This window comes from Ursus maritimus, unplaced genomic scaffold (assembly GCF_017311325.1).
Source record: "Ursus maritimus isolate PB19 unplaced genomic scaffold, ASM1731132v1 scaffold_23, whole genome shotgun sequence".
NCBI lineage: Eukaryota > Metazoa > Chordata > Mammalia > Carnivora > Ursidae > Ursus > Ursus maritimus.
The window spans coordinates 5,634,458-5,657,958 of record NW_024424786.1 but is presented as its reverse complement, the minus strand read 5'-3'; the positions used below and the strand labels follow the sequence as shown (position 1 = coordinate 5,657,958).

The 23,501-nt window shown below is 50.7% G+C and overlaps 1 protein-coding gene across 1 annotated transcript in view; it reads left to right on the top strand.

The window, feature by feature from the left end:
- The window catches only part of PLEKHA7 (pleckstrin homology domain containing A7), a 206,641-nt gene extending 196,841 nt beyond the window's left edge, over nucleotides 1-9,800 (top strand). Inside the window, exons 24-27 of the mRNA XM_040638858.1 lie at nucleotides 1,273-1,431; nucleotides 3,836-3,969; nucleotides 4,754-4,896; nucleotides 8,440-9,800. Of these exons, the coding sequence (XP_040494792.1) occupies nucleotides 1,273-1,431; nucleotides 3,836-3,969; nucleotides 4,754-4,896; nucleotides 8,440-8,462 (459 nt within the window). The 3' untranslated portion in view covers nucleotides 8,463-9,800. The remainder of the gene's footprint in view (nucleotides 1-1,272; nucleotides 1,432-3,835; nucleotides 3,970-4,753; nucleotides 4,897-8,439) is intronic.
- Nucleotides 9,801-23,501: the final 13,701 nt, after the last annotated feature.

The window sequence follows — 23,501 nt, the reverse complement described above, 5'->3', positions numbered from 1 at the left end:
GTGAGCGTGTAAGAAAATGTACATTTTCTTTGTGAATCATTAAATTAATTTTTCATCCTTAAAACTTCAAATGCCTAATCCTTTCATACTGTAATTGGAAATCATCACCTAAGAGCAATTACATTGGTTTGGAGTCAGTATTGAGAGCTTGTGCATGAATGGGTGAAATGTGTTGATAGAGCTATGGGTTTGGGGCTTTGGGGGTCTTGAGGGGGGGCATCAAAGATAATCATGACCACTTGGGGCTCTGTGAGATGTATGGGGTGGGATGGAGGAGGTCTGCTGGGATGGAGAAGCATCTGTTTGGTTTCTGCTCAAGAAAAGAGAGGCTTTGAGCCTGTTGCCTTCCCTCTGCAATGTGCTCAGGGTCGAAGGCCCGTGAGGACGTAAGCCATAGACGACTTGAAAGGCCCCTATAGAGTTGTAGGATTGCGTTTGAATCTTGAAATGGCCAGTTTAGTTTTTCCCTCTGTGCATGCTTATTACACAGCTGGTACTAAGGAAGAACCTGGGAAATATTGCATTTGATTTAGCATTTCAATTTTATATAGTTTCATTTTTTTCTAACTTAAAGTATCTGCCCCCAAATAGACGCCTGGGTAAGCAGCAGTTTAGCTGTCTCCCTAGGCCCAAACTCTTCCTGCTTGGACCTTCCCTACCCTGCTGTGGGTGCAGTATCCCCCACCCCTAAATGTATCCTCTAGGGAGTACCCGTTAGAGTCTTCACTATTGGTACGTGCTTACCAGGGCCTCAAAGGGCTTGTTTTTTCCATCATTTCTGAGCTGAAATGTATGGCTCCTAGACCAGAAGGCCTTCCACAAACTGTGGGGCAGCTTCTCTGGAGCTCTGTCCCAGGCTCTGTTTCGGGGTCACCCTCTTGGACCCAGAAACTTCCTGTATCTCTGGGGACCGTTGTGAGTCTAAAGTCATGGGTCTTAGAACTGGGCCCTAGAGGTGCATGTGTGAATCCTCTGGGGGCCCAGATGGGAGAGAAATCCGCAGCCTGGCATCAGGCCCTATAAAAGGGGCAGAGGCCTCATTCTGCTTTACACCGGGGTTCCAGCACCCCGCAGGGACCGTCCATGTCCCCCAACCGCTGCCTTGTTTTAGAAGAGGTTGAGGGCCTCATGGCCACACAGCTTTTCCCCAGCGGGTCACAGGCCCCCTTCCCAAGGATCACAGTGCCTGCAAGCCCCATCTGAAAGGGGACAAGCCTGGCTCCTTCAGCAGTCGGGAAGTGACTACATTTAACCTTCTTGTTCTGTTGCCAGTGGAAGCGCGAGCAGGACTTTGACCTGCAGTTGCTGGAACGGGCCATGCAAGGGGAGAGAAAGGACAAGGAGGAAAATGGCTGGTTGAAAGTGCAGGCCATGCCTGTCACTGAGTTGGACCTGGAGCCTCAAGACTATGACTTGGACATCAGCAGAGAGGTGAGGGCAGGGGCTTCCTTCCTGTCCCCCCCAGGAGAAACAGCCTTCAGCTTGTGGCCTGACCAACCCTCCCAGTGGCACTGGGGGGTGGGTGTTGTCCTGAATGGGGACAAGGCTCAGCTTCCGTGTGGCCAGGAGAATGGATGAATAGCAGCTCGAGGCAATAAAAGGAGCCAAGGCATTTTTTAAAAAAGATTTTTTATTTATTTTTCTGAGACAGAGAAGGGGAGAGAGAGAGAGGACGAGTAGAGGTCGAAGCAGACTCCCTGCTGAGCAGGGAACTGGATGCAGGACTTGATCCCAGGACGCTGGGATCATGACCTGAGCCGAAGACAGACACTTAACCAACTGACTGAGCCACCCAGGCACCCCAGAGCCAAGGCATTTTGGTGCAGATCCCGGTCTATCCATTTCTCTCTCTCCATAATTGAGGGCAAGTCATTTAACTTCTCTGAGCCTCGGTTTCCTCGACGGTAAAGTGGGTTGTGGTCAGGATGAAGTGAGTCAGCACATTGCCTGGAGGATTAGCAGTGGTCAGAAAACCGTGAGCACAGGGCCTGGCGCATAGTAGGCATGTGCTGAGGTAGCTGTTGCTATGGGAAACGCTCCCCGGAAAACGAGGAGTTGGCCTTGCAACTGGCCAGTCAGGCCAACTTGGGCAATTAGACTTGGTTCCGGGGGTGGAGGCGAGCAGGTTCGAAAATCACAGGTGAAATTTTTCAGCCCTGGCTGAACCTAGGAGACCTGCATAGTTCTGGTCTGAGTTCTTCTAGTGCCCTCTGGTGGCGCAGATGCATTATGACTGGCCAAGCCCAGGAAAGCAAGTAACCCCTGGGTCTTCTATCATTCATGAATGTGTCTTACCCAAGGGAAGAACAAGGAATTAGAGGGTGACAGATTCAGGGTCTTCAAGACATGGGGACATGTCCTGTAGCCTATGTTGTGTCATCTGTAAGCTCCATAGAACAGTGTCTATGGCTGTTTGGTTCACCTCTGTGCACCTAGTGCCTAGCACAGGGCCTGGCACGTAGTAGGTGCACTGTAAATACTTCCCAAGTGACAACTCTATTGAATGAAGTACACAGGGGCCCACAGATACCCCGTAAGTATTTGTATGGGTACTTGGCATGTCCTGAAACTCCACGAAAGGAAATGTTCTTATCACTTGAAGGATAGATTTAGCCAATTGACACCTGTGGTGTTGCTGAGTTCTGGGGTCAGCTGGGGCTCTAGGGGTTAAGGAAGCCAGTCCCCTGCCCTCAGACCTTTTCCCTTTGGCACCTCGGCAACAACCAAGGGTCTGTGCTTTCTCAGTTTCACGCAAGAAGCTGCTCCCTGCTGCCTTGGCAATGGAGGTGCTTCGTGGTGTCCTAATTGGCCTGCCAGCCAGGGGAAAAGTTCTTTCTTATCTCTAACCTAAATCCCTCCTGCTACAATGTAATCTACTTCCTTCCTCTGGATCTGCCCTCATTGGAAATAACAGAGAAGAGCTTATTTCTTCCCATCTTTCACCAGAATTGAAAGGTCTGCCTGGGTTTAAATTCAAGTGCAGATCTGCCCTGGGATTGGATTTAGCTTGTTTTTAGAAGCTGCAACCAACCTTATTTTAACGTGCTTTTGTAGTTCCAGAAGGAAGAAACCCCCTGGGGCGTGCCGAGGTTGCCTTTAGCGTTCTGAGTCTAAGCAGGGTGTCACCGGGCTGAGGTTGCTGCTGGGCTCACGTCAGAGACTGGTGGGGGGGAGCTGGGGACATTGTCCTCTTGCGACCAGTGAATACTGCATGGCTGCTGCCCGTCTAGAGCAGAGGAACTTCTGTAGGAACAGAAAGCATTATCACTTCCTTTCATCCACCCACCCACCCACCCACCCGTCCCTCTACCTACCCATCCAAGGAGTATTTGCTGCAGGGCTACTGAGTGTCGGGTCCCTGCACTAGACAGCAGAGAGACAAATAGAAAACGGGACAGGATGCTGGGGGCGGGGTGAGGAGGGTCAGGGAAGACTTCTGGAAGTGAGGTCCACAGGGTGAGGAGGAGTGGAGCGAACGGAAGAGCATCCCATGCAGAGGGAAGGACAGCGGCAGGGGCCGCACGGTGGGTCAGTGTGGCTGTGGAGGTGGGCAGGGCTCAGCTCACATCGAAGGCGGCATTAAGGAGAATCATTTGGTCCTGAGGGCTTCCAGCCTCGCTGGCTAGCCTTTCCCCTTCCCTTCCATTGGCCTGAAGGAGTTTGTCCGGTGTGGTGGAAAGAACATGGTTCAGATCCCGACTCCACAGTGGACTGCCGTTGATCTCAGCAAGTTACTTAACTGTGTGGGCTCTGTGTGCTGGGGGACAGGGCGAGGAGCAAGTTCTAAACCCAATATCTGAGCCCCCCTGCCACCGCCGCCCGGTCCTTTCCTCAGCTGGCCAGACCAGAGAAGGTGTCCATCCCTGAGCGTTACGTGGACCTGGAGCCTGAGGAGCCGCCCAGCCTGGAGGAGCTGCGGGCGCGCTATCGCAAAGCCGAGAAGATCCGCACCATCCTCACTCGTTCCAGGTCAGCTCTTATGACACCTGTTGACAGCCTGCCAGGCTGACCCCGGGACTGTCTGTCCTGCCTGGGCCCTGGGCCAGGCTGGCTAGGGTGCATGTTTTGCCAGGTCTCTGACTCAGGTAAGCCCTCTTTATTGCAAAGGGTAGGCTGACTCTCAGAATGGCACGGATGGGTCTGAGAGGAGGCTTGCTAGGTCATCTGCAAGTCCTGAGTACGCCATAGAGGGCCGCCCGGGTCCTTGCCGCCAGACCTGCGTCTTGTCGATGTAGGGAGTGGAGCCAAGTGTGACGGTGAGGTGACGTAGCTGGAGACCAGCCCCAAGCTGGTCCTCTGGGGTGAGGGCCTGTGTTCCCTCACACAGATCCCTAGACCAGAGCCGGGGGCTCAGCCTTGTTCTGCGGTGTTCTGAGGTGCCAGAGGACTTGCCCGCTTCCCTGGAGGCCAGACAGGAGGCTTTGCTATCTCCTCAGCCCCTGAAGCTTCAGGAACATAAACCTGGTATTTGAGGGCCTCTCTTTCAGAGTTAGGTTAGCCTTTTCATTTCAGGATTTGGTAGGAACGCAGAGCTGGAACTCTCTTCTTAAGGCCGTGATCCCCCAGAGGAGGAACAGAGCTGTGGCTGGGTGTTTGGGAGAAGCACATACCACTTGGTCTAGAGAGAAAGTACACTGTGTTTATCTGATGCCCCTTCAAAGGGTGAGAGCCTCTAGTCCAGGGAGACCCTCCTCTCTGGGGCAGGTGCCCGGGGTGGGGAGGGCCCATAGCCTGCTTTCTGGCCCTCCTGCAGCATGTGCAACCTGCAGCCGACACCAGGCCAGGACCGGAGCAGCGCGGCCGACCTGGACTCGCAGCTGCAGGAGCAGGAGCGCATCATCAACATCTCCTACGCGCTGGCCTCTGAGGCCTCCCAGCGCAGCAAGCAGGTGGCAGGTGAGGCCATGGATGCCAGCCTCCAAGTCTGGCTCCCACTCACTGCTTGGGCTCGGAGCCCAGCACGGCCTGTCAGGGAGTCTGCAGAAAACCAGCTGTCAGGCTTGGTAGTTGCGGGCGGCGTGTGTTCTCCTGTCCCACAAACACCCCAGGGCGTGGGAGGTGAGACGGGGCAGGGCAGGTGGTGGGAGAACTGAAGCTCGGGAGTGTCAGAGGCAGGAGGTCCGGGAGAGGGCGTCTGCAGCTCATTCTTAAATCTGGGAGTTTCTCTGAGAATGTGGGTTAAGAACAGGTTTTTCAGGCCCCTGAGACAGGGGGCCAAGGCTAAGGTTTCTGGCTTCATGAGAAAGGGAACAGGAAAGCATTGGTGTTTGGATTTCTGGCTGGGGCGAGGCAAAGGGGACCTCTCTAGCCCTCCCTGGGACCCCTGCTTTGGCCCCCAAATCAAAGCCACTATCCACTTTATCAGAGTGGTCTGTGCCAGTAGCAGGACTTGGGAAGTGGGACTTCGCTGGCCAGAGGGGAAGACACCATGGGATGGGAAGGGGTATGCGTGCGCGTGCACACGAGTGTGTATGTGTGTGTACAAGGCTTTCTCTCTCAGCCAGGAAACAGACTCGTGACTCCTCCCTCCACCCACATCTCCGTTCCCCGTGTGTGCTCTCCCAGTTGACCCAGTGCTCTTTGTCCCCCAGATGCAGGGGCCACTGTGTGTCTGGGCAGTGCCCATGGCCAGGTGTGCGCTAGGCCTTCCGGGGAGGGAGTGATCATAGAGTCTGAAGTGCTGTTCCACTTCCGTCCCCCCAGCCCTCCAACCCTGGCCAAGGGGTCTGCAAGTGACGAAGGGCGGGGCCTGCTGGGCCCTGAGGGGACTGGCCCTGGAAGTCTGGTCTGGGCAACAGAGCTTGAACATGACTTCGAGAAGCCAGGGGAATGGCCTCGGACAAGGGGAGGGCTCTTCTCTGTCCCCCTCCCACCAATGCTGTGACCCTGCACAGAGTCCCTGCCGTTCCTGCTCTCCTCACTCCCTTGAAGACGTGCAAAGTGGGCTGAGCGGTGGTTGGTGCAACAGGGGAGACCATAGGAGACTCACCCGGGCCCTCCTCCCAGTGATCCTGCGGGCTCCTTGTGGCCCCTCTCAGTCATTTGACTCCTTTCCGTGTTGAGGGGTCCAGCAGGGATACTCCCCCCGCCACCACCACAAGGTGCCTCCGTGTCTGGCCTGTGCTTGCCCTACCCACGTGGACCTCAGCTTCTTCACGGCTGGCAGGCAAGCCACAGCTTTCCCTTACTCTTGCTCCCTCTCTCTAGCTCAGAGGCATAGCTGGGAACTGCAGGCCAGTCCCAACTGGGCCCCCACCGGTGGGTATGCTGCCCAGGCCATTAGTGGTGGGCAGTGCGGCCCACGCCACCCCAGCCCTGCCGAGTGTGGGGCATCAGTGCTGCAGGAGCAAATGAGGAGCCTAACGCCCCGCTTGATTCCTGTGTGCCCGTCTAGCGCAGCAGCTGGCCCTCCTCCCGCCTAAAGCCCCCCTGTCCTCCAGGACGGTGCCACCTTACCCCCCCTTAAGCAACGGACTCCACTACACCTTTGTCTAACACCTTCCAAGTAAGAGCCCTGCCTGGCCTGCCCGTCCCCTAGTGCCGAGCATGCCCCCCTCTCCCTCCGCCGCTGAGATGATTGCAGTGCCACCTGCTGATGCTTCCTTCCACTGGCAAAGTGGCCGCTGGGGAGACCGTCCCTGGTAGGCGGGTGGGGGATGGACGGCTTTTAGGAACTCAGTTCTCAATGGCTTCACTGCAGTAGAGGCTGGGTGATCCAAGCCCCCTGCCTCCCTGAAATAGAAACTAGAACTGTATCCCTTCTACCCAGCTGTCTTTTCTGTAGGGAGCCCAGGGCTACAAGGGACCAGTGCAGGCCAGGCTGCCAGCTTGGGGTTGGAAGAGTTAGTCTTGCCCTCTCGGGGCTTTGGTCCGAGAATTTGACGAACTGGAAGACTAGAAAAATCCAGGAAGCTGAGGCCCAGTGAGGAGATGGAGGGTCACTCCAGGCCAAGTGGAATTGGTGTGGGAGCAAGGAGTGGGACTGCCCTTTCCGGCACTTGAGCACCTAGGAGGGTGAGAGGAAGGGAAGCTTCGGGGGGAGGCCACCCAGAGCAATGTGAAGTTGGCCCTCAGCATTCAGAATGTTCTGGTACCACCCTTTATGGGGCCTCCCCTTAAGAGCATTTAGTGAAGAGAGGCAGGGAGGGATTAGGGAAGGAGCACTGGAGCAGGAGCCAAGAGGCACAGCGTCTGGTGCAGCCTTGTGGTGAGTTCGAGGCCTGAGCGCAGTTGCCTCACCTGGACAGGGGAGGGTCAGACCAGAAGTCTCAGCAGTGCTCTTCCTGACATTCCATCTTGCCGTCATTTTGTAGGGTTTCCCTCTCTTCCCTTTGTGTGTACTTGTGGTTAGCATTGTCGATACCTGCTGGGTGCCAGGCATTGTGCTAAGCATCTCCTTCGATCCACACAACCACCCTATGAAGATGTTCACCCCCATTTTATAGATGAGAAAATGAAGCTCAGAGACCTTGAGGGGCTTGCCCAAGGCGTTGAAGCTGTAAGTGTCAGAGCCAGGGTTTGAACCCCTACGGTGCAAGTTCAGAGCCTTTGTTCTGTGTCACTACCGTGGACTCCTCGGGGCTACCCTCGGGAGCTCTAGGTGTTGGAGAAGGGAGGCACAGAGAGTGTGTGCATTGGGGGTGGGGTTCGTGATTCTCAGGTGTCCCCCAGCCTGGTTCCCTGCCTGCCTGAGGGTGGAAGGAAGAGGTTGGCCTGCTTGGGCCAGGCTCTCGGAAAGCGTGCATCAGAGACCCCGTGACTGAAGAACCACAGGGAAACGCTCCAGCCACGTCCTTTGTAAAGGCCACAGGGACCTGTGGGGGCCACAGTAGGGTGTGTGAATTTCTCCTGGAGATCTGAGTGTGGTGACACCGCTCCAGGCCACAGAGAGGCAGGGAAAGGCCCTGTTTCTCCCGGCTTTTGACACCCCCATAGTTGTGTGATCAGCCTTTAACGCTTTCTTTTGGAGCTCATCCACAATCCCGCTTGCCCTCCTGTTAGGGTAAATCCTCATTAGGAGGTGGGTATGATCATTCTGTTTTTAGGTTAAGAAAAGAAATGGGACTCATGGAGGCTGAGAGCGTTACTCAGAGTCACTGAGTGAATGAAGGGCAGGGCCAGAACTGGCCCCGGAGTCCTCTTTGCTCAGGCCTTTTGCCCTGTCAGAGCAGAGACCCAAACCAGGGGCCAGCATGTGTCTGGCAAAACTTTCTGGAAGTGGTAGGGGTGAAGAAAGGGTGGGGCCAAGTGCCCATGAGTCCTAGAAGCTGAGGGTCCCCCAGCAGCGGCCGCATTGCCCCAGCCCCCTGCTCAGTTGCTCTCTGTCTTGTCAGCCTGCCATTCCCCGTCGTGTGCATATACAGACGTGCCCACTGCGTGCTCCCCCGATGTGGGCTGGGATCCTGCCAGCCTCTCACTGTGTCCTGTGCTTTTTGCCAGCCCAGGCAGTGACTGACCCGTGACCCAACATGCAAAGGAGAAGTCTGGAGCCAGGGGCCCCGTGGAACCAGTTTCGTCTGAGAAGATTGATCTTCCTTCCCCCGAGGAAACCCCTTCCAGCTCAGCAGGGGTTCTGGCTGGAGGAAGGAGCAGCGCACCAACTGTGGGGAGTTCACCATAGGGCTCAGTCCTACCAACCCCCACCCCCGACTTGTTTTCGTTCAGACTCCTTTTTACATGTGACAGAGGCACTTTTGATACACACTGTAAAATACTGACGCTGTATTTTAGAATCAGAGTATATCTGATAGTGTTCACCTCAAGGGCTGAGTGGCTGGAAGGTGAGGATGCAGGATTTTGGAGCTGCACGTTCAGATTCAGGTACCGTGTGGGTGGTGGGTGTGGGTTGGGGAGAGGCACAGGGCGGGCAGAGGCCAGTCCGACATCCAGTGAACTCAGGTGAAGGTTGGATTTGATATGTGCTTCCGGTGGAGCCCAGCGTTGGGCTCTTTGGCATGCTCTCTGGGGGAAGAGGGGCCCTTAGCTGCAGAGGTCAGCGGTCCCTGGCCTGGCCAGGTGAGCAGAGCTGGGCGGGGGGGGGCAACTCCACCAAGCTGACATGTGGAACCCAAGTCTGTGCCTTGGCCCTTGGGTTAGGTTTAGGGGCAGTAGTGTGTTCAAAAGGTTTTGCTCCCAACCTGGTCATGAGGCTATCTCAGCAAAGGGCTCTTCTTGGGAAAAACAGAACAGTTTGCTTTAATTAAAAAAAAAATTCATACATATACACACTTTGAAATACAGGAAAGGTGAGAGGAAGCACCTTTTATTGTATCATAAGCAATAAACTTCACACTGGGTGGCGTCTACCTAAAACGCCCTGACTCCACACTAGGCTGTGATAGGACGTCGCTGCCTGCCCTGGAGAACCTAGGTCAGCTTCCCCAGGACATGGGTCTGGTGGCCAGAGGGCAGGCAGTGTGCCCCCAGCATCCCTGATGGATGGTGGCAGGATTTGGACTTGACTTCCTGTCTTAAGTGAGGAGGGGACTGCCAAGCCAGGTGCAGTGTTCGTGGCCCTTTATTTAAGTCATGAGCTCGTGATATTCTGCATACAGAAAATGATGTTTTACGGAAAAACAAAAACAAGAAAACCTCCATTGGGTGGGGCCACACTTTAAATGAAAATTTGTCTTTGACTATGGTCGGGAAAAAAAATCTTAACTATATTTAGAAATTGCTGTCTATTTTTAACTAACTCCATATGCTGCCAGTATCAACTTCATGACACTTGCCAAAATAAGATTTTATTTTTGCCTTTATAAGATTTTGTTGGAAAAATGAATATTTTGCAAGAAAAAAAGTTAATTTAAATAAAAGTGTAATGGTTTGCAAAAAAAAAAAAAAGAAAGAAAAATGTGATGTACAGATTAAAATATTAACCTGATATGCTTCCTGCTTCTGGCTGGCTATATCCTCATGAGTAGCCTGTGTTAGTTTTTTTCCATTTCTTTGGAAAATCCCCAGTGTCAGCTCTCGATCTTGCTTGTGTTCACCTATGAAAAGTTTCTCCTGCTGACAGCTCCTTGACACTTGATTGACTTTGGAGGCCCTGGGGGAAGAAGGCCTGTGCTTTGGGGCCCTTGGCGGGGCTTCGGCAGCTGCTCACAGTGACCCCCCACCCCACCCAAGTCGAGGGGCCTCCAGGCTGTGGACTCCCGCGTGGGGCTGGTTTGGCAGGCAGACCGCAATCCAAGATAGCAGGAGGGATGCCAGGGGACCCTTTCCAGCCCACACGCCGCCGGCTCGTTCCAGTGAGGCGGGTTAGTGACGGACCATTGCAAACTAGATTTGTTTTTAATTCATTCTGACTTGTGATGTAGGCTTAAAACAGAAGCCAAGAGGGGCGCGGGTGGCTCAGTCCTTAAAACAGAAGCCAAGAGGCCAGTTCAGCTTGGGGATGTGTGTAGTTCCAAGTTTGTTGTTACGGCAGTTTTTTTCTATTGCCAAGAAGAGCACCCAAGGTTTAGAGTGACTTTCCAACTATTTAAACTGGGAAGAATAGATTTCAGGGCATTCTGAACAGGGAATGCCGCTGCTTTTTAGCTACTGATCTCTTTTTGAATTTTAAAATTAAAAAACTCTGGTTTTAAGCATTACTTGGAGATATCGCCATACCAGATGGAAGGGGTTGGGCGGGGGAGGAGGGAGCGGAGATTCTTCAATAACTGAGTGCAAAAGTTAAAAAAAAAAAAAAGTACCCCCTACACCCCTACACACAGGGTGGCCATCTGTAGACATAGAAAGAAGAAAACATGTCTGCGGTTTTCTTCTCACTGTTGGTCTCAGTTTCTGTTTCACACATACAATCCTGTGTAGGAGGGAACGTGGCAGCTCTCTGTTCTCTCCAGCTCCAGCCAGGAGAAGGGGTAGCCTCTTCTGTGAGAACTGTGACCCAGACTTCAGTCTACAGAGAGCATGACAGGCCCTCCACTCAGACTCCATGAAGAGCACGTGTGGTTTGGAAAAGGCCTGCTCCAGCCACATCACGTGTAAGCAGGCAACAGGGCCTAGCCCCTTTTCAACCCTCTCAAGAGGATTCGTTACTTGAGGTAAGATGGGGTCCTCTGTGAAAGTACGTGCCGACTGGCAACCTTCCAGGTGGGACCACTCTGGAAAACCCCATGTGGCCCAGTGATTCCAGCTTTGCTTCTTAACAGGGGCACAGGGCCTGAGCAGAGATTGATTGATTGATTTTTATGTTTTTTCCTGAGCAGAGTTTTAAACAATGGGATTGTGGTTGACAAATGTGAGCTGGCTGCTCCTGCATCTGTTTGCGACGTCCCCTCCCGAGGGGAGCGAGTGAGCCCAGGATGTCTAATTTTAGCAAGAATCAACGGGAATGCTTTAGCATCTAGTCTGCAGTGGGGGTTGGGAATAATCCCCACTTTAGCTGCCTGACTGCCCAGGTCCTCAACACGTCCAGGGCGTTGTTTCAGTGACTAAAGCTGAGATGCGCCTGCGTTTCTGAGCGCACGTGAAGTAGCGGTACCCAGACTGGTGTAGACGCTAAAAACTTGTTTGCTCCCCATCATCCACTTTTCTGCCTGCCTTCGTGGCTGGCTGTGAAAGTAGAAACTTCCCTTAGCCTGTTTGCCTCCCTCTACCCCCTTGACTGTGGTCTTCCGTTACACTGGGTTCTCCAGAATTTTCCTGGCTATTATAGATTGCAGCCCAAGGCCAGGGGAGCCTCTGTCTGCCCCAAGTCAGTTTGGGGATGGGAGGGATGGGGGTGGATGTGGACCCTGGCTCAGCTAGACCAGAGCTCATTTTGGGCCTTGGGATTTTCCTCCACCAGTGGTTACAGTACTCTATGGCAAGTCCTTTTGTGTTCACACCAAGGGTGGGAAAGAAGCAGCAAATTATTTGTCTAATCCACAAATCACATTTCTGAGACATGGTAGGCAAATTCTGGGAGCCCCCTGCGTCTGATTCAGCATCAGACGCCGGGGTGCGCGAGGGACTTTGCCCATGTGGGTTTCGTGCCGTTATGAAAAGAACAAAGAGACAAGGCTGGGGGGCTGTGAAAAAATGGCAGCCCCTCCAGGCCCGGTAAACACGCCATTGCCTCCACTCCAAAGGCTATCACTTTCATTGCTCTCCGAGCAAAGAAACCTTTCTTCAGAGCGAGTGGCGGGGTACAAAGGCAGAGTACAAAATGTGTGCACATCACAGTCCCTGCAATTCTGTTTGAACAAGCATATTGATTGGGCCCGACCCTGTTACATTTTTTCCCTATTATTTGAAAAGGTGCATCTAAGTGAAGTGAATTGAACCCGTGGAGCTGAACTTTCCATGAAAACTTCTCGAGATATTTCTTTAGTTCAAAGCTTTTGAATTTTAAAGGGCATTTTTAATATGAGTCTGTTGAGTATTCTCCGCCACAGCCCAACAAGGGATGTTAAATGCAGATGAGGCTGGAGCCAGGGCGCAGGTGGGGGTGGGCCTGCCGGCACCGTGAAGGGTGCAGGTCATGGTTGGAGGTGCGGATGAGCCCGGGAAGGGCTGGGCTTTAGAGCAGCCCCTAAGAAAGGACCCTAAAAAGGACCTCTCTGAGCTTACTGGGTCCAGCTTAGGAGTCAGAGAAGAGGCTTTCCAGCTGAGCTTCTCAAAGGCTTTTAAATGGAGAGCCAGAAAAAGCACTTGCTAAGGGCTCCTCCTGTTAAACGAGGGTTTCAGCCTCGTGAATAGGGGCTCCTGACTGCTCGGCTGCTAGCTTTCTCCCACACTCTGCTTTAGAACTGAGAGGGAATGAGACACAGTCCCTCAGCTGAGGTCAGAGTCAGACATGAGGCTCCCATTGTCCTCAGCCCTTGAGCTGACATCACTAATCAGTCGCAGATGCTTTCCCAGAGCCTGGAGCCGCATCTCCATCCTTAACTGACTTGACATCTTGGGGCGTTTTGCTAGTCCTGTGGGCTGTAGCAGGGGTTCCTCTGGCCATCATGGCCCTGGGCCCTGGAAGCTTCCACAAAGTCTCGTTTTCCCCACACGTAGCAGGGGTTCTCCTGGCCCCCTGAAGGCACACAGCCCCCTTTGACTGAGTCCCTGGCTCACTGTTGGTCCAAATCCCTGTTTGCCTCTGGAGGCCTCTTGAATCTAGAGAGCATCTCCTTCCTAGGCCTCAAATCCAGGTTCAGAGGCAGAATTGTCCCTGGGAGGAGCTAGAAAATTGGGTCCTATGCGGAGAATGTAGACTCTGGGCATCTCAGCAAAACCCTTTTAGTGTCCTTGCAAAATCCCCAGCCTTAGAAGACTATGGCCTGTGGAGGTCAAAATAGGGTCAGAATCATATTAACAAGCAGGTGTTCGGGTATCTTCTCTGCCACAGTTGCTCCTGCCTAATTCTGGGAGCCGGCGAACGGGTTTCACACACACACCAACATCTTCTTGGCTGTCACTTTCAGGCCTTCTTGCTGTTACCTGTGTTTCCTGGGACAACGCAAGACAGGTGGGCACACGTGAGGTCCCGGTCACAGGAACAGAGCAGCTTTCATGGCCTCTGCCCCCTTCTGCCCACAGTGGGGGGCCTCTGCCCAGGTCCTCCCTGGTCATTTCACGGAGTCCCCAGGCATATCTCACACAAGCTCACAGTAATCCTTTCAAGTTGGAGCACTTCTACTAACAGCTTCTTGATGCCTTCTGGCCTTGAGGCCACTGCCCGTGTGCCTCAGGAGAGATGTCTAGCTTGCGGCCCCCTCCCAGGCTGCAGAGCCCTGAAGTGCCAGATGGGTGATTGTCTCTGTGGACCTCTCCCTGCCCAGCCCCAGGCTGCATCTGTACATGAGGATGGAAGATCATTTGTCCCTAATTTTGTGTCTTATGGGCACCAACGCAGGGCTGTGCGTGCTCTGGTTCACTCTGGGGAGAAGCTTCTTCAAGCTTCTACTCAGGTCCTCTCTCCATGGGGACTCGGACACATACTCTATGTCCCCTCCCTCTGCCTCAGGGGCACACCCCCCTCTCTCTCTTGATGTATAATAAACCAGCCCCAGCCCATGTCTTATTTCTCATGATTCTCCAGTCTGGACTGGGCTCAGCTGGGCAGACCACCTCCATGCAGTGATTGCAGGCGCGGGTTGTACAAGGTGGGGGGTCTTCACTCCCATGTCTGCCACCCCAGCTGGGAGCTGGCTGGGCATCTCCATCTTTCCACACAGCATCTGCAGTAGCCGCTTGGTCTTTTTGACAGCGGAATGTCTCCGGGCCGTTGGACTCTGGATCTGAGCGGGCGGGTCTGGAATTGGCATAGGGTTGCTTTCTCCACATCTCTGGAACAAGGCAGGGCTCAGGGCTAGCCGGATTAAGGGGAGGGAGATAGACGCCGCCTGCCGAGGGGTGGAGTGGCCTGCCCGTACCGGAAGAGCAGGAAGGGACAGTGGCCGTCTTTGGAGACACTCTACCCCAAGATCCTCTCCTCGTTCTCCTACAGCCACACTGACTCAGGTAAGAGCCTGTGAGGCTCCCTCCAGCTTTCTCTTCCCCTGCTGTGGCCGTGGGAGCCGCATAGCCTGAATGGCGCAGCCACAAGATGCAGGCTGATTGGTCTGAAGTCTCCGCCGGGGAGGGACTGCCCAGGAGAGGCCCCAAGGTGTGCAGCTAACTTCGCAGGAGTGAGAAATAAACATTGAGTTACCCCTCCCCTGGGATTTTAGGCTTTCTTTGATCCCATCATATAATCTAGCCTACCCAGGTGGCAGATATTATTATTCCCATGCTACACACGAGAAAACTGAGGCACAATGGCTCCACGAATAGTAAGCAAGTGTGTAGAAGTTTGAGCTTGTGTCTGACTCCAGAGGGCTTTTAACCATTACATTGGCTGCTGTTACCTTGGAAAGAGGAGCTGTCCCATGGCCCTGGATTCTGGGTCACTTGAAATAGAATTGCCTCTGGTAAGAACGATGAGCTCACGGAGAGCCTGCAGAGGGGCCTGTGGGAGAGTGCCTAACACGGTACCTAGTGAGTAGTATGTGCTTAGTACGGGGAAGCTGCCGTCATGGCTCTAATTTGACAGCGTCTCCTGGGGATCCCATGGAGAGTGTTACTGGGGCATGCTTGACCCAGCCCTCCAGCCCTGGGCTTTGGGGCTCAGAAACCAGATTTGTCAGCATCAAGAGTTGGGCTCTCAGGGCAACGATCACACTGGGCTCAGAAGACAGATGGGGAAAATTGGGTGAGAACCTAACTGCCAGGCCACTCGTGTTCACTGACACACACACACCCTTCCCGAGGCCAAGTCTTCCTTGGAAGGTTGCCCGGCAGTCTTGAGACCAAGGCAATCCTGGGGTCACTGAGCAGTACCAGCTGAGGTCCTATCTCCACTGTAGGATGCTCCCATCCTGACGCCCGATGACATGTTTCTAGACCAGGGCTTCCTCTCTCGGGACAAAATAAGATGCGTCACCCCTCAGGTGCTCCCTTCCTCTGTGACTGTGGCGGGCTGGTCTCCTTTCAGCAGGTTGACACCCTGGGAAGGAGGCAGAGGTAACAAGCACAGGCTTTGGAGCCAGGCTGCCTGGAATCTAACCCTGGCTTACTCCATTTGGCCAGCTGTGACCTTGGCCAAGTTACTTAAGCTCTTCATGCCTCAGTTTTCTCGCCTGTAAAATAAAGGTTTATATTAGCAACTAACCTCAGTAGAGTTGTTGTGAGGATGAAATGTTATTACACAGGAAATGCTAAGCACAGTTTCCAGCCCCATAGGAAGCACTGGGAGAAAATGTACGTTATTCACCTGCATTTAAGCTATCATTTCAGACATATCACACTCTTATTCTTCATTTCTTTACTTACTCATTGCGTGTCTCCCTCACAAAAATATATGCTTCGTGAGAGCAAGGGTATATCGTCTTGTTCGAATTATCTCTAGGGCCCAGAATGATGTCTGCCGTAAGAAGGGACTGAGAAATGGTGTGTTGGACATTGAACGAGAGAAAGAAGTCAAGGCTTGTTGGCCAGGGGGTCTCCTGTCTTCTTCAGATGACTTTGCCTGTCTCTGCTCTGCTCCGTTATGTGTTTTATACTGTAGCCCCTCGAGAGCATCGCCTGTACCCTCTTCATAAGTTCCTCGAGTAATAGGTAAGAGGAGGGATGTGGAATTGAAAGCTACCCTTATTAACTCTGACCTTGGGCAAGTTCCTGAACCTCCCTGAGCTGTTTCCTCCTCTGACAGATGGGAATAATAGTACCTCCCTTCCTGGGCGATTGTGAGGACTGGATGGGATCATGCTTGGACACTGTTGCTGGTGTGGGAGCACTCAGCCAGGGTTCACCGTGCTCATTTGCCTCAGTGTGTGCTCTTTACCGTGAAGAGCGGGCTTCCAGATGGTTCTTCACATTTCTACCATCTCCTTTCCCTGCTTTGGCAGGTTAAACAGGTTCATCTGTTATCCCTAGTCTTGCTGCCCTCCACTGTCTGCCTGCCATTTCATTTATTATTTTTTTTTAAGATGTATTTCTTTGAGAGAGAGGTGGGGGGAAGGGGCAGAGGGGGAGAGTATCCAAGCAGACTCCCACTGAGCCCGACGTGGGGCTCGACCTCACGACCCATGAAATCAGGACCCGAGCGGAATCTGAGAGTTGGCTGCTCAACCACCTGAGCCCCCCCAGGTGCCCCTGTCTGCCATTTTAGACAGCTGCCTGCAGCAGGTGAAAACAGCCCAGGGCTTTTGAAGTTGGGGTTCACAAGGCCGTGCCACTGCCAGGCTTCCTCCCTGAACTCTCCAGGGGCCGAGGACAGGAGAATCCTCTAAGGCCTCCCCCTGCAGCCCTGCGGCTGTCCACCTGACATCAGATCAACCTGCGCCTGCCCCTTTGATGTCAATTCCCAAACTGGAGCCTCGTGCCCTGCTCTGAGGACCTGGGCTTTGAAGTTGGCCTATAAACTGAGCTTTCAGGAAGAAAGTTGTCTGTTGTGCCTCAGAGCACGGCTGGGCCCTGTAAAGGCATTCAGAGTGCCATGAACACCTGATAAATAATTCTTTCTGGGCCCAAGAAAGATTCATTCCGTTTAAAGGGGAGGAAAATTCCCTTGACCTTTTCGAGGGGAGGTGGGTAGAGAGGGTTTTTGCAGCTGCTCGCTGAAGTCACGTGGGGCAGGCAGGTTATCACTGAGAACTGAGCTCCAGTGACTGCTCCAAAAGGGCTCCCTAGCCCTCACTCCTGACCCGAGGGCCTCTCCACCAGTCCTGCTCCCCCTCCCATTCGCTGCCTCCTACCAGCAACAAGGGAGAAGACTGGGCCTTCTCAGGGAAAGACAGGCCTCAGCTCTGCCCCCAGCCCCCCCGTCCAGGCCAAACCCTGCAGCAAACAGCAGGCCTTCCTTTCCTTCCAGCGCCTGTCGCCTGCCGTGGTCAAGAGGTGAGGCAGACAGGGTTTCCTACCTGCGGGAGTCCTGGAGATGTGTGTGTGCAGTTCTGCGGGCAAGGTCTGACGTACCTACGTGTGTACACACGGTAACAGGGGCAGCTCCGTGAAAGATCGACGACCGGCACCGGCGCACGTGCTGCCTCGGTCAAGAATTCAGTTCGCCCGGAAGCCCGGAGCCGCTCCCGTGCTCCCTCCCGCTCAGCAGGCCCTCCCTCTCCTGGGAAAGATCACTTTGGCGGTAGCTAGTTTTACTGTCTAAGCAGGCATCGCCAAATTCGATAGCTTAGGTTTGTTTTCTGAAATGTGCGCGGATGGACTAATAAAGAAGGCATTCCCTTGTGTCTGGCTTTGTTTCACTGAACACTATTTCCGATAGCTGTCCTTGTGACTGTTTCACTTGGTTCGCTCTTGTATAGTATTCATAGTAGGAATATTCGACGAGTACTTACCCGTTCTACTGTCAAAGGACCTTGGGGCACTTCCAGTTGGGAGCTATTATGAATAAGGCTGCTATAAGCGTTTTGTGTGTGTCTCTTGGTGCTCGTACGTTCATCTGTCTTTTGGTATATACCTAGCGTAGACTTGCTAGGTGATAAGATAGGCATGTCTTCAGTGGAGGTAGAAAATGCAAACTGTTTTCCAAAGTAGGGGTACTAATTTTTAGTCCTACCATGAATGTGAGTTGTGCCACATCCTCGCTGTGGTGGCAGCCTCTGAGGTGGCCCCAATGATCTCTGCCTTCTGGTATTCGCATCCTGTCGGCCCCTCCCACTAAGTATGGGCTGGAGCTAGCAGTTCCCTTCTAAGAAAAAAGGATGGGACATAACAGGATGTCACTTCCAAGATGAGGTTACAAGACTAGCTTCTGTCCTGAGCATCCTCCCTTGCTTTCTCACTTGCTTACTGTGAGGGGAGCCGTGTCATGAGCTCACCTCTGGAGAGGACTGCAGGGCAAGGAACTGATGTCTGACCAACAGCCAGCAAGGACCTGAGGACTACAGCAGCCATGTAAGTGAGCTGGGAAGTGGGTCCTTTCCCCAGGCAGACCTGGAGATGATGGCAGCCCCAGTTGCCATCTTGATTACAGCCTTGTGAGAGACTCTGGGCCAGAGGCAGCCAGCTAATCAGATTCCTGACTCAAGGAAACTGTGAGATAAATGTTTATTGTGTTAAGCTATTAAGTTTGGGGGTAACTTATACAACAATAGATAATCTACACAACAGAACTTTCTTTTTAACTTTAGCCATTTTGATGTGTATGAAGTAGGTTTATTAGTATCTCTCTGATTATTAATGATATTGAGCATGTTTTCAAATGTTCATTGACCATTTGGATTTCTTTCTTTTTCTTTTCTTTTCTTTTCTTTTCTTTTCTTTTCTTTCTTTCTTTTTCTTTCTTTCTTTCTTTCTTTCTGTCTGTCTTTCTTTCTTTCTTTCTTTTTCTTCCTCTTCTTCTTCTTCTTCTTTTTTTTTTTTTTTTTGGTAAAGTATTGTCAGGACTTTTGTCGTTCTGTGGGATTGCATATCTTTTCCTTGTTGATTTGTAGGGTCTCTGAATATGAGCCTATTTTGGCTTGGGTTACTCCTAGAAAGCAGAACCTAAGGCAAGGGCTTGCAGGGAGATAGTTTACTTGGGAAATGATCCTATGGAACAGAAGTGGAAAGCAAAGAGAAGAAACCAATAGAAGGATACCTTTTCTTTCTTTCTTTTTTTTTTAAGCTTTTATTTATTTATTTGACAGAGAGACAGCCAGTGAGAGAAGGAACACAAGCAGGGGGAGTGGGAGAGGAAGAAGCAGGCTCCCAGTGGAGGAGCCTGATGCGGGGCTCGATCTGAGAACACCGGGATCACGCCCTGAGCCAAAGGCAGACGCTTAACGACTGAGCCACCCAGGCGCCCCATGAAGCGTACCTTTTCAACCTGGTGACTGTGGTGGGAAACGGGCTCAATCTCACTGGGGCCTTCTGAAGAGCCATGTAAAATGCACCTCAAAATTATCTGAGGTATGAAAGAGAAGACCACTTATCTACTAGCTCAGGGACCCCATTGACCAGGGGTTTCCCCCATAAGGTGTCCCCCATATCTTCTGATCCCACATATGTCTCCCATATGAATCCCATATTGGGGCAGCCAAGAGGCCATAGGGCATCAAATGAGAGGTGAGGCTAAATGAGACCCCACAGCAGTAATAGCTAGAGTAAAATGGGGCCCTAGAAGATGTGCAGTGGAGCACGAGAAGTATCTGACACAAAGCCTTGTATTGGTGATAACGAATTGCTAATATCTTATACTCTGTGGCTTGTATTTTTACAGTGTCTTTTAAGGAATAGACATTACTAATTTTAAGATAATCAAGTTTATAAGGTTTTCCCTTTGTAGTTTGTGGGTGTTTTTGTTTTGTTTTGTTTTTTGTTTCGCATCTTGTGTAAAGAGTCTTCCTATACTTAAGTCATAAAAATGTTCTTCTATAGTATTATTTTTTCTTATAGTGTTGTCTAAGAGCTTTATTGTTTTGCCTTTTACAGATCTACAATCCATCCGAAATTGATTTTTAAGTAAGGTGTGAAGTGGACATCAATTTTCATTTTTCTATGTAGATATCCAGATTATTGAAGAATCTATCATTTCTCGCTGCTGTACTCCGCCACCTTTGTCATAAATCAAACATTCATATGTGTGAGAATTTATTTCTGGGCTCCTTTTTTTCCTAATCCGTTGTCTATTTGTCTATCATTGTATCACACTATTTTAATGACTGAAGCTTCGTAGTAAGGGTTGATACCCAGAAAAGCAAGGTAGTCTGTTTTATTCTTCACAAATATCTTTGCCTATTTTTGGTCTTTTGCATTTCCTCACAGATTTTAGAATCAGCTTGGCAAGTTTCACCCCCCACCGTCAAATGGATGGTTTTTTTTTTTTTTTTTTCCATTGAGACTGCATTACATGTAGATTACTTTGGAGAGAATTGTATCATCTCTACAATACGTGTCCTAATCCATGAACATGATATATCCCTTCATTTATTTAGGCCTTTAAAATTTTCTTTCCAAAATATTTTACAGAAAGAAAGAATTCTGCTTCTAGCAATGGTGGACAAGGTGACTTTGAATCAACTTCCTGAGAACAAATAGAAAAGGAGGCCAAAGTACAAAAAAAAAACTCCATATTTGAAGGCACTGGAGAGTTGTCAAAGCTCTGTATGGAGCCAGGATTCAGAGGAAAGGTAGAAGTACGAGGTCAGCATTTGGTACCATTTTCCCCGAGGTGCATCACCCATTCCAAAAGCAGTCAGCCAAGGACCCAGGGGAGTGCCTTTGCATAGATTTGGGGCTTGACAGCTCCCCATCTCCAGTACTCTTCCTTCCAAATCCCGTCTCCCCAACAACCTTGCATGCTGGTCTCTGTTTCTTCCACCCAGTGAATCTGCTGCTTCTGTTTATACTTCTTTCCTTTACTGTGGTTGGAAAATGACCTCAGGGAGAAAGGAGGGTTGAATGTAGAAATCAGTGTGCTTCCTTTCTCTCAATGATCAGAAGCCCTGTGTGGGCTGGCCAACACAAATTTTTAATCTTCACTCTTGAAGCACATTTTCACTGGATAGGATTCTATGTTGGTGGGTTTTTTTGTTTTTTTGTTTTTCCCTTTCTCCCAGTGTTTTGAAGTTATCATTACATTGTGTTCTGGCTTCTTTTGTTTATGTTGAAAAGTCAACTGTCTTATTTTTGCACCCTTAAAGACAATGTATCTTTTCTTCTCTGTTTGCAGTTACTTTTCTTCTGTCTTTGGTTCACAGCACTTTTACTAGAATATGTCTAGATGTGAGTTTGTCTTTACCCACTTTGGAATTTAGAGATTTCAAGTGGCTATCTTTTGTTAGTTTGGGGAGATTCTTTTATCTCTTTTATCTCAGAAAAATTTATTTTCCTCATATTCTATTTTCTCTCTTTAAGGGATATATAATTGTATGAATGCTAGCTCTTTTTACTCTATTTCCCTCGTAGGAAACAATACCGCATTATGCAAGAATTGCATCTGTGTGAGAAGGATTTGACAAATCAGTTAGTCTTTCTCTTACTGAAATGCTTTTGCCACTCTGATTCTCCCATACTCTGAAGCGGTGTGTCTCTGACACGAGCAGTGGCAAAACCCACAAACCATCATGGAATTTGGACATAGTCACCTTTTGTTTCAGGGACATAGGGCAAAATATGTGGAAGATTTTCCTGGTCACAGGGTTAAATGTTTAAGGTTTTAGGCTGTACTGTGCCAGCCATGAGTGGCAGATTCTGAGCGATAAAGGCGCCTACTTGCTCTTTGATAAATGTGTTCATTTGTGATATGCAGGGCCCTTTAAGGCATGGGCCCCAAAGTAGGAGCCCATCTTACCTGGGCTTAAGGCTAGCAGTTCTCAGTCTCGACACTGACATTTGGGGCCAGATGATTCTTTGTTGCAGGGGTCTGTTCGTTACAGGATGTGTAGCAGCATCCCTAGTCTCTACCCACTAAATACCAGTAGCACCTCCCAGCAGCAACAAGTAAGGGTATCTTCGGACATTGCCAAATGTTCCTTGGGAGGTGAAAATCCCTCCTGGTTGAGAACCACTGGTCTAAGGATAATACTCCAGACAAGAAAGACCCACATGGTAAGTTGCACTTAGAACTTAATACCAGTAGACTGCTTTATGAAAGAAAGCACATAACTAGTTTAACTAGAGACCATGGGTTATAATGAGTTGTTTTCTCCTTTGGCTTTGAAAGGAAAGGCTTCCTGTGTGCAAGCTCAAGGCAAAGTTTCATGTTTATTACATTAACTGTAAGCCTCAGTTTTCAGGACTGATCTATTTCTAATTTAAGAATCCTTTTGGAAATGGCTTCACGTGATTTGACGAGTGGCAGGCAGAATGACTCTATTTGAATTCAGCCTGAGAAGGCAACGTCTTAGTACTGGTAAAGGCACAAGAGGCACCGTGTTCAATAGAGCGAATTAGGCTCCTTGAAGCAGCTTTGAGGGGAGTGAACAGCAGTTTGGGGAGATGGAGGGAAGAGGGAAGGCTCTGTTTGGTATCTGTGGGGAGCATACAGATGTTCCTTTGGTTTATCCTGTGCCAGAAGTAATTGTGCTTTCTGGAAGTGGGCTGGGGAACTGCAGCTCAGAAATCAAACTAGTGGGGTTTAAGCAATAGTAATTTGGGTGTGGTAAGTTAATGGTACTTACTTGCAGTTTAGAGACAGAAGAGTGAAGTCACTTCTTCTTTTGGAAATCACCCAAAAGCAATAAGGAAAATGAGAAATGGAACTACAAACTCCAGCTTCAACAAACCCAGGAGACATCTGAAACTTGTAACTCTCAAATAGGTGAGAATTGAAAAAGTAGTGAATATCAGATGAAGAGTACAGGAGAACGCTCGCTTCTGCAGTATCTGGACCTAGCCGGTGTCTCTCTAAGGTGAGGCTCCTTGCAGGACCAGTCTGTAGGGTGGCAGGGAAAAGACGACCCTGCATGTGACGAGCCTACTACTGGGGCATATGAACTTCACTGGCAGGGCTAGAAGGATTCACACACATAACTCTGATCACGGTAAACAAAATCTGTTAGCTTGTCCCCTCCTCAATATGAAAATCCTGCAAATACCTGGGAAGAGCTTAAAGAGGAGTCACCAGTTTTCCTCATATATGTAAATGGGAACTCATTCTTGACTCCTCTCTCATATGCTACATCCAGTCTTCTGGCAAATGCTGGTGGCTCTACCTTCAAAATACATCCAGAATCAATTTCTCATTACTTCCACCATGACACCCTAATTTACATTCCTGTGCTCACCTAGAATATTGCAGTCATTTTGTAACTGGGCTCCCCATTTTGACATTTGACTCTCAATAGTATTTTTTTCAAACACAGCTGCCTAAGCTACATTAGATCATGTCACTGTAATCAGAAATTCTCTCCAGTATCTTTTCTGCTCAGCATAAAATCCGAAGTTCATACTATGGCTCTAATGACCTTATGCGTTACTGCTGGCTCTGAACTCACCTCACAACTCTTTGTGGCCCCTAGCTTATTCAATTACTTACATTGCATCCCTTTGCCCTGTTTCCTTAGCATTTGTCTCATCTGATATCTGTGTCACCCCTC